This window comes from Bombus pyrosoma, linkage group LG12 (genome assembly GCF_014825855.1).
Source record: "Bombus pyrosoma isolate SC7728 linkage group LG12, ASM1482585v1, whole genome shotgun sequence".
Classification (NCBI taxonomy): Eukaryota; Metazoa; Arthropoda; class Insecta; order Hymenoptera; family Apidae; genus Bombus; species Bombus pyrosoma.
The window spans coordinates 11,901,420-11,914,609 of NC_057781.1; the positions used below are offsets into that span (position 1 = coordinate 11,901,420).

At 28.7% G+C, this 13,190-nt stretch overlaps 4 protein-coding genes across 6 annotated transcripts; 2 read left to right on the top strand and 2 right to left on the bottom strand.

The window, feature by feature from the left end:
* The first annotated feature begins 703 nt into the window (after nt 1–703).
* Nucleotides 704–3,436, top strand: LOC122573492 (DEAD-box helicase Dbp80). The gene is made up of 8 exons (XM_043739905.1): nt 704–1,116; nt 1,373–1,593; nt 1,669–1,761; nt 1,851–2,068; nt 2,154–2,331; nt 2,428–2,665; nt 2,744–2,906; nt 3,082–3,436. Exons 1-8 carry the CDS (start codon nt 1,054–1,056, stop codon nt 3,333–3,335), a joined length of 1,428 nt encoding a protein of 475 aa, XP_043595840.1. The 5' UTR covers nt 704–1,053; the 3' UTR covers nt 3,336–3,436.
* A 959-nt stretch (nt 3,437–4,395) lies between these two features.
* Nucleotides 4,396–8,458, bottom strand: LOC122573491 (heat shock protein 60A-like). The gene is made up of 4 exons (XM_043739904.1): nt 8,090–8,458; nt 6,867–7,278; nt 5,829–6,719; nt 4,396–5,627 (listed from the first exon to the last, which is right to left on the bottom strand). Exons 2-4 carry the CDS (start codon nt 7,276–7,278, stop codon nt 5,218–5,220), a joined length of 1,713 nt encoding a protein of 570 aa, XP_043595839.1. The 5' UTR covers nt 8,090–8,458; the 3' UTR covers nt 4,396–5,217.
* Nucleotides 8,459–9,096: 638 nt separating this feature from the next.
* On the top strand, nt 9,097–10,546 carry LOC122573503 (10 kDa heat shock protein, mitochondrial). The gene is made up of 3 exons (XM_043739929.1): nt 9,097–9,256; nt 9,930–10,097; nt 10,181–10,546. The coding sequence occupies exons 1-3, from the start codon at nt 9,254–9,256 to the stop codon at nt 10,322–10,324; spliced, it is 315 nt and encodes a 104-aa protein (XP_043595864.1). The 5' UTR covers nt 9,097–9,253; the 3' UTR covers nt 10,325–10,546.
* A 96-nt stretch (nt 10,547–10,642) lies between these two features.
* LOC122573494 (something about silencing protein 10) lies at nt 10,643–13,073 on the bottom strand. Of its 3 annotated transcripts, none has more exons than XM_043739910.1 (4): nt 12,688–13,073; nt 11,673–12,277; nt 10,926–11,581; nt 10,643–10,859 (listed from the first exon to the last, which is right to left on the bottom strand). In XM_043739910.1, the coding sequence occupies exons 1-4, from the start codon at nt 12,717–12,719 to the stop codon at nt 10,770–10,772; spliced, it is 1,383 nt and encodes a 460-aa protein (XP_043595845.1). In that variant the 5' UTR covers nt 12,720–13,073; the 3' UTR covers nt 10,643–10,769. The 3 variants fall into 3 exon arrangements, with proteins under 3 accessions (XP_043595845.1, XP_043595844.1, XP_043595846.1); XM_043739909.1 differs by lacking the exon at nt 12,688–13,073 and adding an exon at nt 12,416–12,571; XM_043739911.1 differs by lacking the exon at nt 12,688–13,073 and adding an exon at nt 12,355–12,375.
* Nucleotides 13,074–13,190: the final 117 nt, after the last annotated feature.

The window sequence follows — 13,190 nt, forward strand, 5'->3', positions numbered from 1 at the left end:
TTACGCATATTTGCTATAAAAATTAAAAGTAAATTAGGTTATAGAATACAGTTACAATGTGTTACAATATTAATCAATAACATGCTTAAATTATGCATATATCAGACAGTTAAAATGATTGTAAAGTATCAATGAACCCATCATATTTTTCATGCTTGATATAATCTATACTATGTAAATTAATAGATAGATGTTTTATTACAAATATCATTATACTAATTTACAGTGTGATAATATAAAAAATATATGACATACTTATCTATAATAAATATTTTTAAAAAATTAAGTCGAAAATATTTATTCAATACATGGCAAAAAGTACATTATCATAAATAGAATATAAAACTTTATTTCTTTAACACTTGTTAAAATGTACGAAATACGGAATTTTTTCAAATTTGAAACGAAACATTGAATTTTTATAAACAATAAATTTAGAAAAAATTATAAACATATACATATGTTTTGGAAATACATATATATTATATTTATTATTATTAATTTATTAATTTATTACTATTATTAATACCAATTACAATTAAATTGATATTAGGGTCCCCTTAAACAATCAATAATATTGTCAATATTTCAAGTTTCTCAACAAAAATGCGATTTATCAATAAATATTGATATATCGATCCCTTTAGTCGAGAACCTTGAAATATTGACAATATACAGATATGTATGTATTGATAGTCTGAGGGTACCATATGTATACAAAGTGAAAAAATCACATTCCTTGTAAGCAAGAAAAGTATATTCACAAATCACTACATATATGTATATATATGTATATGAAAACCAATTTTGTTCATTAAATTTATCATTTATTATTTATCGTCTATTTAAATTTTTCAATATTTATTAACATCACTATTAACTTTTGCCATTTTTAAATCATTCTTCACAAAAAATATATATGCCTTAGTTATTGTTTATGCCGCGCTGTGACGCTACGTTAGCTAAAAATCACGACGAGTAATTGTATTATTTTATCATTCTAATTAAAACTTAAATTATTTTCTTAATCATTGTGAATGTATCAATGTTAATATGGCTTCGACTGAACTTGAATGGGCTAAATACGCAGACGAACAAGAAAAACTATCAGCAAAGGTAATATTTTTATCATATATGTTTATCACCGGCTTAACCTCGCTATTGTTTGTTTATTACACATTTGCTATTCAAAAAAGTTTCTTTTTTGTGTACCTCCCTTGCTTAATTTTTAATTACTGAAATTACATATATTCAACAATTAAAGCATGTTAAATCTATCAATAATATAACAATTTTGACCCCTTTCTTTAACGAAACATTTTTATTACCTTTTTTTCCGAAATAATAACTTGTGACTTTTATGACGTGTCAGGTGTCCAATTTAAATATAGACAAAGAACCTAAAGAAAATACAGCAAATTCAGATTCCAAAAATGATGATGGTTCGGATGAGCAAATCTCAGCCGCAGAAAAATCATTATTCCAAAAAATTATACGTAAAGGTTTGGTAGAAACAACACAAGATATAGAAGTTCAAAGAAAGGATCCATCTTCACCTTTATATAGTGTTAAATCTTTTGAAGCTCTTCATCTGTTGGTATTTTTGCTATTAATTTCTTTATGTTAATATTGTTTTAAAAAGATTATACAGTATAATATTTATTATAGTAAACCTGCTTTATTAAGAGGAGTATATGCAATGGGATTTAATGCTCCATCAAAAATTCAAGAAACTGCATTACCTACTTTACTTGCTGATCCGTAAGTTTGTTTCTAATATAAACAAGTTTTGTTCATTTTTTAATACAAAGAATAAATGATAATTATAAAGTTTAATGGATTATTTATAGACCACAAAATATGATTGCTCAGTCACAATCTGGGACAGGTAAAACAGCAGCATTTGTATTAGCAATGCTAAGCAGAGTCGACACCACCAAAAATTATCCTCAAGTGCTTTGCTTATCACCAACTTACGAATTAGCTATACAAACAGGAGAAGTAGCAGCGAAAATGTCTGCATTCTGTAATGAAATAAAAATAAAATATGCTGTAAGAGGAGAAGAAAGTAATACATATTATAGATAATTTTCAACCATACAGAAATTATCTTTTTCAATAAAAATTTACATCTCTCCCTTTTGTTATTTCAGTAAGTCGTGGATCAAAGATTACAGAACACATAATCATTGGAACGCCAGGAAAAGTTTTAGATTGGGCTATTAAATTTAAGTTCTTTAATTTAAGTAAAATATCAGTTTTTGTTTTAGATGAAGCAGATGTAATGATAGCAACACAAGGTCATCAAGACCAGTGTATTCGTATTCATAAGTAATTATTTTAGTTTATAAAAACATAAAGAAATAATATTTGAAGCTGCATATTGTATTTATATTTAAATTTTACATTTAAACGCATTGCTTACAGGCAGCTTCCACGCACATGTCAAATGATGTTTTTCTCTGCAACTTATGAGCCAGAAGTGATGAAATTTGCAGAAATTATAGTTAATAATCCTTTAATAATAAGGTTACTGAAAAAAGAGGAAAGTTTAGATAATATTAAACAATATTATGTAAAATGCAAGGATCTGGATGAAAAATATGCAGCTATTACCAACATATATGGTGTAATAACAATAGGACAGGCAATTATTTTTTGTCATGTAAGATATCTTTATGTTGTATTGATGAGTGATTTTTCCGTTTTAAAATTATAAATAGTATTTTTCATTTACCTATAGACTAGAAAAACAGCGGGTTGGTTAGCCGAAAAAATGACAAAAGACGGTCATGCAGTAGCTGTTTTATCTGGGGAACTGACAGTTGAACAGAGAATTTCAGTTTTGGATCGTTTTAGAGCTGGTCTTGAAAAAGTTCTTATCACAACTAATGTTTTAGCCAGAGGTATTCGTGTAACTCCAGTACTAGTTTTAAAGCCTAAAGCTTTTTATATTTCTTTCTATATATTTATTACGTACTTTTAAAAATATGGAAGTATAAATATGAAGAACATTTTTACAACTTTCCAACATTAATTATAAATTTTTTTAAGTGGTTCAGTAGTCAAAAAATGTTGCAGGTATTGACGTTGAACAAGTAACAATAGTTGTCAATTTTGATTTACCAGTGGATCAAAATCAGCAAGCAGATTGTGAAACATATTTGCATAGAATTGGCCGTGCTGGACGTTTCGGTAAATCTGGAATTGCTATTAATCTAATAGATTCGTCTCATGCAATGCAAATATGTAAGGATATAGAAGAACATTTTGGAAGAAAAATACATTACCTTGATGCAGAAGATGCAGATGAAATAGAAAAAATAGGAGCCTAGATTAATATAATCTAAGAAATACAATTATGCTTTTTATCAAATATGCATAGATATATTGTAATATCTCCTAAAAGAATAGACATTTGTATTCTCAACATGAATTCTTTGTATTTCTTTTCCAATAGCACATATTACCAACAAATATTATATGTTTACCTTTTTTTACAATGATTGTATGGTATTCTTCAATATCGAGTTAAAATATGGCGATTGGATCAGGAATATACACAGAGTTTGAACAATATAAAAATAAAAAAATATTTTTATATGTTATACAACAAATAACTGTTTGACGCAGAGAAATATCATGTCCTTATCTTTGTACTGCATGTAACTTAGTTAAAATTAAGTTTGAGTTTTTATATAAAAGAAAAACTATTCATTCCTTCCACATTTAAATTTTAATTTGACCACATATGATCTACTGATCGATCTTTGGTTATATGTATTACGGCAATGTTACAACGATATTGTGATCACATTATCACGATTTGTATAAGTACAAATAATATAAGCTAAAATCAGTTAATCATTGGTTAATAATTATAAATTATTAATTATTTATCATAACTGATATTGGAACAAACAAATTGTGAATGTTGTATGAAGACTTTACCGACGTATTTTACACATTATGAGAACTTTCTTATAAATGAAACATAAAATAAAAACATTTTAACACAATTCTTTCGACAATGGTATATGGATATAGATGTTAAAAATACGTAAAATGTACAATTTTCCATGTAATAGCGTGGCAAAGTAATTAAACAAAATGGTCATTATTGTAATACAAAATTCGTCTCAAATTCATTTACAAGGACATCATACGTGACGTAATATTAAAATACGGTGTGCTTTGATGTATTTGGACGAAACTGTACGAAACATTCAATCATTTTTTATTGTAACAGAATTTCTATATTATTTACATTTTATTTTTTCAATGTAAACATTTCTTTTCTATAGAACTCGTTAATTCTTTAAATTTGTTAATGGAAGTATAATAAAAGTTTCTCAATAGGTGGGACGCTTTTTTTTTTTTAGAGAACACCCATAGTACGTATTTCAAACATACATTTATTAAGATTAAAAAATGAAAATAAATGGCAACATTTAAAAAAAGATATGAAACAAGTAAGTTTTTTAACTTATCGCAATACACATGTTTGTACATTTGCATTATTACTTATTCATTCATATAGATGAAAAATCATATAAAAATGCATCAAAGGATATTTCTCGCATCCTGAATTTCATAATTTATAAATACTTATCCGTCTTTTAATAACTATTTGTCAATTAAGCAAAAAAATGAAATCGCTTTAGTAATAATTTTAACGTAGAAATAAACGAATAGGTTCCTATAAAGACAAGATTATTTGAACATGTTGATTCAGTTTTTAAATATATTCTTGTGAACCACTGATTTGAAACCTTTTAAATTTTATTGACACTAATTATTAATTTTGACTTATTAAATTTTATTTTTTGAAGTAATAGTATAATTTGTTTGCGCATTTGTTACATTTTTTATAACACGAAATTAACAAACTGTTAATATGGACATGCACTTCTTTCAATAAAAAATGAATTTTTCTTATGGCATATATTAAAAAAAACAATAATGTTTAAAAATATAAGACAAAAACGAATGATTCGAGAACAAATATCACAACGGTACATGAAAAATTTTCCTTCTCCTTATTTACTTTAAACATTACAGTAGAGTAAAAGTATCCTGAATATTTAGCTTCTTGGTTACTTAATCGGCAAATTGTATTTATATGTTTGCAATTCTAATAGCAATTTACAGCAAATTGATTGATATTGCGATTGAATTGCAATGTGAAATTCAGTCTTTGTATGGGATTTTATTCAATTACATTCCCATACCTCCCATACCACCCATACCACCCATTCCACCCATACCACCACCACCCATTGGCATCTGAGGTTCTTCTTTAGGCAATTCAGTAACCACTGCTTCTGCAGTTGTGAGTAGTGATGCAACACCCGCGGCATCAGTAAGTGCTGTACGCACTACCTTTGTTGGATCGATAATACCTTTCTCGATCATATCAACATACTCGTCATTCAAAGCATCATAACCAAGATTGCTGTCACTAACTTTCGCTACTACTAAACTAGCGTCTACGCCTGCATTCTGAGCAATTTGTAAACACGGCATACGCAATGCATTTGCCACTATCTTTATTCCTGTTTCTTGGTCGTTATTTGATGCTTTCAAATTTTTAAGAGCTGGAATACATCTTAGGAGAGCTGTACCACCTGTAAATTGAAAATATTGAAAGTAATTATTATGGAGATTTAATATGTAGAAAAAATTACTTTTTTCTTCTCAATATCTATGATGAATACATTTTTCTACATATAAGTTTTTTGTGTTCTGCCACCAAGTTCTTATATTTTGTACATTGCACGTTTATGTAAAAATTTAATGCAGAAATTGGAAGAACAATGTCTAATTACCTCCAGGAACAATCCCTTCTTCAACAGCTGCTCTAGTAGCATTAAGAGCATCATGAACACGATCCTTTTTCTCATTAACTTCAACTTCGCTACTTCCACCAACTCTTAGAACTGCAACTCCAGATGCTAACCTTGCCAAACGTTCTTGCAGTTTCTCTTTTTCATAATCAGAAGTTGTATTGGCAATTTGATCTCTAATTACATCTGCTCTATGATCGATATCAACTTTTTTCCCTTTGCCCTTCAGGATGAGTGTATCATCTTTTGTAATTATAACTTCTCCTACTTCGCCTAAATCACATAACTGCACATTTTCCAATTTAACGAGATTTGCATCATCGCCAAATACAATCCCTCCAGTCAAAATCGCCATATCTTGAAGTGTTGCTTTTCTATTGTCTCCAAAACCAGGGGCCTTAACTGCAGCCACCTGCAAACCAATTTTCAATCTATTGACCACAAGCGTTGACAGTGCTTCGCCATCAATGTCTTCTGCTATAATGACAAGCGGTTTTCGTTGGGAATTCGCTAATTCCAATGCTGGAATTATAGACTGCACAGACGATATCTTTTTCTCACTGAAGAGCAATAGTGCATCTTGGAATTCAACTTTTGCTCCTTTACTAGAATTTATGAAGTATGGAGATATATATCCCCTGTCAAATTTCATTCCTTCTATAACTTCCAGTTCGTCGTGTAGTGTTTTACCATCTTTTACAGTGATTACACCTTCTTTTCCAACTTTTTTCATAGCATCGGAAATAAGATTACCAATTGCCTTATCCCCATTGGCTGAGATAGTTGCTACTTGTGCAATTTCCTCTGGAGTTGTTACTGGCTTACTTAAGGTTTTTAATTCGTCCTTGACCTTATCAACTGCCAACATTACACCTGAAATATGTTCATTATTTTATTGCAAATGCCTTTCTACTATTTCATAATGGCAATAAGAAAATCTTCTAGTAGCATTATTTAATAAATTCAATTTTATAACAGGAATTTATATTTATATTATATTTTATTTTTATTTTTACTTACCTCTTCTTATTTCTACAGGATTAGCACCTTTACTAATTTTTTCAAATCCTTCTTTAGCAATGGCTCTTGCTAGAACTGTAGCTGTAGTTGTACCATCACCTGCCTCTTCATTTGTATTATTTGCTACATCTTGTACTAATTTTGCTCCAATATTTTGAAACTTATCTTTTAACTCAACTCCCTTGGCAACTGTGACACCATCTTTAGTAATTTTTGGACTACCCCAACTTTGTTCTAAGATGACATTACGTCCTTTTGGACCCATTGTTACCGCAACTGCATCTGCTAAAATATCAACACCTTGCAACATGAGTGCTCTAACTTCTGCCCCAAAACGTACATCTTTGGCATATGAACGAGCTTGTAATTGACGCAGTGCTGCACCACGCAATACAGTTGGTAATCTGTGCATCTAAAATAATGAGAGAAGAACTTTTATATCACACAATATTCCTGAATAAAAACTTTTTGAAATATATGCATCAAATATTTTATAAACGTGACATTTTGTATAAAATTAGCTTTTAAGTTTTATCGACGAAACTTGACATTAAATTTTATAATTTTATTTCCATAATAAAAACAGGAATCTGTTTTCTTTAACATTAATAAATTTTGAAAGGGGAAAATTAATCGACTTTTAACGTGAACGTGGTTATGTAAACTGCCGCGTGGTCGCCGAGAAACCACAGTATAATACAGATTATTTTAAATAACTTTCAAAACTTTCTATAACAAATTTTGCATCATATGAAACATCGCTTTTTTACTTTCTGTATTTTTTCGCCATTATTTTGATTTATAATCCGATATGACATACAAATCAATTCGACCGGCTTATCCGAGTAAAAAGAAATAACTGGAAATTATTACACCAAAGAATAAAAAAAGATATAAATAATTTTGAAAAAGCGAGAGCAACTGTAAAAAGCATTATTTATGGTATTTATGTTCCTTTGCTTTTTATTCTGTATCTTTGGCTACGACTCTTAAAACTGTAAAAACGTTTCTTAAAACTTTTAATATTTCAATTTATTAAAATGACAAATACAAAGAAATCATTGTAAGAACAGAACATATTGCACTATAATAATCAAAAATATAAAATGTATAATAGATATAAGCAAACTGAATTGGTCTAAGATTAACCGGTTAATACCTTTAAACAATCAATATATATTTATGTGCAAGATGGAAATGAAATTTACGAAAAAAGTGTTTACCTTTAACTAGTGAATGAGAAAAGGCCGTTGATTAGAGATTGTAATTTCAAAAGTAATTGAAAATCGGCACAGCGTGACTGCACGTTGTCTCGCCAGTAGAATGAAATGTGTAAGAGAGCTTTCAGCTTACTTACGCTATCACATGGGTAATGCTCCCTTCCCCTCCCTTATCGTTTTGTTCTAACTTAACCTTTTTGTATTCGATTATGAAATTTTTTAAAATTTTCAACAAATTTAATCGATATAAAATATAAATAAGAAACAAAAATCTAGGAATTATTCCTACATTTTCATTTAACAACGTTTAATTCTCTAATCATATCAACAAATTTCATTCTTAGTATGAGTTATAGCTTCTAGAATGTACGAGAACACATGTGATGCAATCGTTCAGTATTCGCCAATCATATTCGTCGATTTGCCGGCAATTAATTCCGTACTTCTTACTATACAATTCTCTATATCCAAATCAAGTATAAACAACTTCAAAATAGTTTCGAATATAATAAAACGAAATACATATATCAATTTTGTTTCATTTTATTTCACATTATATTAAATAATTAAGATATTTTTCTAAGTATTGTAAATTGATGTTTAAAAAGTTTTTAATAGTATATTAGGATTAAGCCATATAAAAAGCGTATTAGCCATTATAAAAACATATATTTTAAAATTTACGCAGTATTTACATCGATATCAATTTTATTTATTTACCAATGACCTTATTTGTTTGTTACCAATATCATTTGTTCGATCATAATTAACATACAAATAAAAGTTCAGAATTCGTTTCTCGATAATAATTTATTTTTTTATCATATATCATAATAACTTTTTGTTAAGAAATATAGCTTCTACACAATGTAACTACGTATATATATAAGTTACAACATTATATGTGTTCAATAATATTCTAGCGCCATCTTGTGTCAGGTTTTATATCTCGTGTAATGTCTAGTTGTTACGTAACGTGTATACTGGGTTCTTACTCCAATACGAAATCAATAAACACGTGGTGGGGCAAAGAAGCATAGAGGGGAATTGGGAATCTTCGAGAAAGGCGGAGAGGATTGTTCGGCTGCTGCACATAGGTAGTACAACGTGGTTGAACAGCGAGTGGACGATCTCTGTCTATCGTAGAAATTTGTAATTTCAGAAACAATGGTAAGGAAGACATAAATCTTATCTTAAATTATATGTTATGTTATAATTTTCTTCATTAACTCAACATTTTCATATGTTTCAAAAATTTCTAAGGTTAACCTTTAAAATAGTGATTAAAATTATATATTTCCTGTTAAATGATTCTTAAATTTAAAAAAATGTAATGAATGTATTTGAAATCATGTATAATTTACTTGTATTGTTCGATGTTTTTTTGTTTAGTATAGTAATTTCAATGATATTTGATTCTATAAATCCTGTCGCATGGCCGGTGTAGTGAATGTCCTCTTTTTTTTTATTTATTTATTAGAGATAGAAAAACAAGTGACTACAAAAGAGTTAATAAAACAAAAATATATACGTATGATGATAATTTCCATCGTGTGCTTATGATTTAATATCGCAAATTTTTTAGTGAAATTATTCGTAGATAGAGAGTTAATTACTGCATTTTTACATAATTTCATTTCTGCTATTAATTTTATCATTTGCAAGAAAATTGGTAGACGAATAGTAACCTAAACGTATTTTGAATTTTATACAGTACGAAAAATTTCGTAAAATTACGCCATGCACGATCTTAAAGTAATTGATTTTAAATATATATTGTAAAACTAAATTTAAATATTATAAATCTCCTTATATATGTTCTATGTTAATATTTTCATAATAGGCTGCAGCTAATGCCATTAAGAGACTTATACCTCTATTTGATAGAGTTCTTATACAAAGAGCCGAGGCTGTAACAAAAACAAAAGGTGGTATCGTTTTACCAGAAAAAGCTCAAGCAAAAGTCTTACAAGGAACTGTTGTGGCAATTGGACCGGGACAAAGAAATGATGTATGTAAAAAGTATTTAATATTTACAATAATATACTTAAGCAGCAAATACAAAAATAAAAAAAGAACAATATTCATTTTCAGAAAGGAGAACACATCCCTTTAAGTATCAAAGTTGGTGATGTTGTATTACTGCCAGAATATGGTGGAACTAAGGTAGAACTCGAAGATAATAAAGAATTTCATTTATTCCGTGAGTCGGATATACTGGCAAAATTAGAAGTTTAAGGTTCCATTAAATTTATGTTTGCAATTTTTTTAAGTACTACATACTATTTCATAAGAAATACACAAGCAATGAAACAGTGAAATGTAAGTTAATTTCATACGAACTTTGATGTTTATCATTGTAGCATACATAATGATATTCCCTTATGTATCTACTGTTATATAAGCCATGATTTCGCACATATAAAAGGAAAAAAATAAAGCATTTGTTGTGTTTATGTATTATTATTTGTTTAAATATTGATCATTCTTATATTTTCTTTCAATCTTGGTACTAATGTAATAACGGCAAGAGAAAAAAACCATAGAATCCACTGATATGTAATAAGCAAAAGTTTGTATTCATATTTTATATACATAAATAGAAATATATATTTTAATAGGAAATAAAAAGACAATTCTACGAGTTTTGAAACAAAGTACAATTTTAATATAGCCCGATCTTTTATTTCAATTTGATACTTTTCTTCACGCTAGCTTTAATACCCGATATCTCTCCAGCGTAACGAGTAACTTCTTTTCTTACTTCTCTTATCTGAAAAATAAAAAAGTTGTTATTGTATTACAATATATTCATCATTTAAAATAAATAAATACATACCGCTCCTTTCCTACGAATTTTCGCTTTACGATATTTATTTCTATGTTTTACTCTGGGGTTGCGTTGTTCTTTTTTACGATATGGCGTTAAACCTTTATTTTTTGCTATTTGATATGTAATTGCTCTTTTTCCTTGATCTTCAACTACAAGGTCTGGCATGTCGGTACTTTCCATCTTCTCTTTACTATTATACAAAACTTTTTCTTCGTTTACATTTTCTGTCTTCAATTCAGATTCTAAAGAATCCGCATTTATGATTTCATTTGTAGATCTTTTTACACAATTTGCTTTTTCTTTGAAACGATATGTCTTTTGTTCATTGATGTTTATTTTATTGCCATTTAATATATTATACAATACTTTCCCTTCTCTCTCTGCTCTTAACATTTCCTGTATTTCTTCTATTAAATTTCCTTGTGCAGATTCCAATTGATTTAATAACTGACGATATTGTGCTAGACGTTTTATAATTGGGTGAGAATTAACGGGCAATCTTTTTGCCTTCAGCATTAAATAGAAAGAGATATTGATACAATAATTTAATAAAAGATGGTACTTTGTCTTTATGAAAGAAACTGTGGGGCAATTAGGGAGAATACCATCTTTGATTAACTTTAGAAATGGCGCCAGTGAATCTCTTGCTTCTGCCATGTGATCTAAATCATAATATGCATATTAAAAATATTTCATTTTTTAGTTTTCCCTTTTGAAATATATTTTATAAACTTTATTGAATATATATCATACCTTTAAAATCATTTACAAGAACTATAAATTCAGGACTTTCCTTCTGCATCATTATTTGCTTTTGTCTTTTGCTAAGTTTACTGAGATCTGTCTTTATTAATTGTTCTGTACTCTCGTATGCCTTTTGATCATCATTTCTTGTTTGTATAAAATCTAGTCCAAAATCAATGTCATCCAATTGCTCCGCCAATCTCTTCTGAATATTTCTAGCCTCTTCTTCTTCCATTTCTGCTTGAGCTAAATCTTTTTGGCTGATACTAGCATAATCAGGATCCACAAAATCAGTAGAATAATAAGCTTTCTTCTTTTTTCCCCAGGCTTTTTCATTTGGTAAGTTGGAATCTTCTTGTAATCCTTCAATATCAGATTCCATGGAATCTGTCTGGACTTCATTTTCTGTATCATCTTGGTTCTGTTCATTTGCATTTTGTAATCCATATACTTCATAATCACTATCGTAACTTTCCGAAGACTGTCTATCTCGTACTTTTCTAAGTAATTCACGTTCATTTTCTGAGTACTCTTCTTCAGAATTTATGACTTCATCTATATTTACATCTTCTAAATTCATTGTTCCTTCGTTCATTTCTGTTATCTTTATTGTGCTGAAAGAAATCAAGCAAATATACATTTTGTAATAAAAATAAAAAGCTGTTAACATTATTAATAAAAGGAATGCAACCTATATATTTAGTATATAGAAACATGCATTTATTATTGAGTTTAACCCTTTGCGGTCGTACCAAGTTCCGATATGATTGTTATGCTGGTCGGAATTCATTTTCATTGAACAAACACTAATAATGTAACCTTACGTATGATAACCTATACAAATCTTGTTAACAATCTTATGTATTTTCGAAACGTATATACACATGTACATACGAAGCAGACACAAAGAGTGCCTGAGATTAAACATACAGTCAATTTTTCTACGAATGGTAAAATTTTAATCGCTGAAATTGATGTACGACCGCAAACGGTTCAATTTCATTCAAGACAATCTTTAATTTACCTCTTTTTATTTTTCATATTAAAATTTTTCATTAGAACAATACAAAAATTATGGCTAAGACAACACAATTTTACAAACTAACACAAGCCATTTAGTTGGGGACTAGAGGTGTTCAATTCCGATTTGATCTTTTAGAGAAAACGATTCTTTCGGTTAAAAGATCGATCTTTTTAATCGATTTTCCTACGATCGATTTGTTATTCCAAAAATCGACAATCGATTATATTTTTTGTTACTAAGAAAGGTTTCTCGCCACAACTATTTGATAATCTTCCGTATGCTAAAATGATAAATGTGCAAATTTCTAGTTTGCGGTTAAGAATCGTATGAATATCTTTTTGTATTTCTAATTATATGTAAAAAGGATTGAATTTACGTGTAACAATCAGAAGTAACAACACAATAATGGTAATACACTAAGCTTGTTTAAAGTTTAAAAGAACAGAGAGGCCACTACTATAAAGCAGAATGTTTTAGAAAATGCTATTTTTCAGTGTAATACT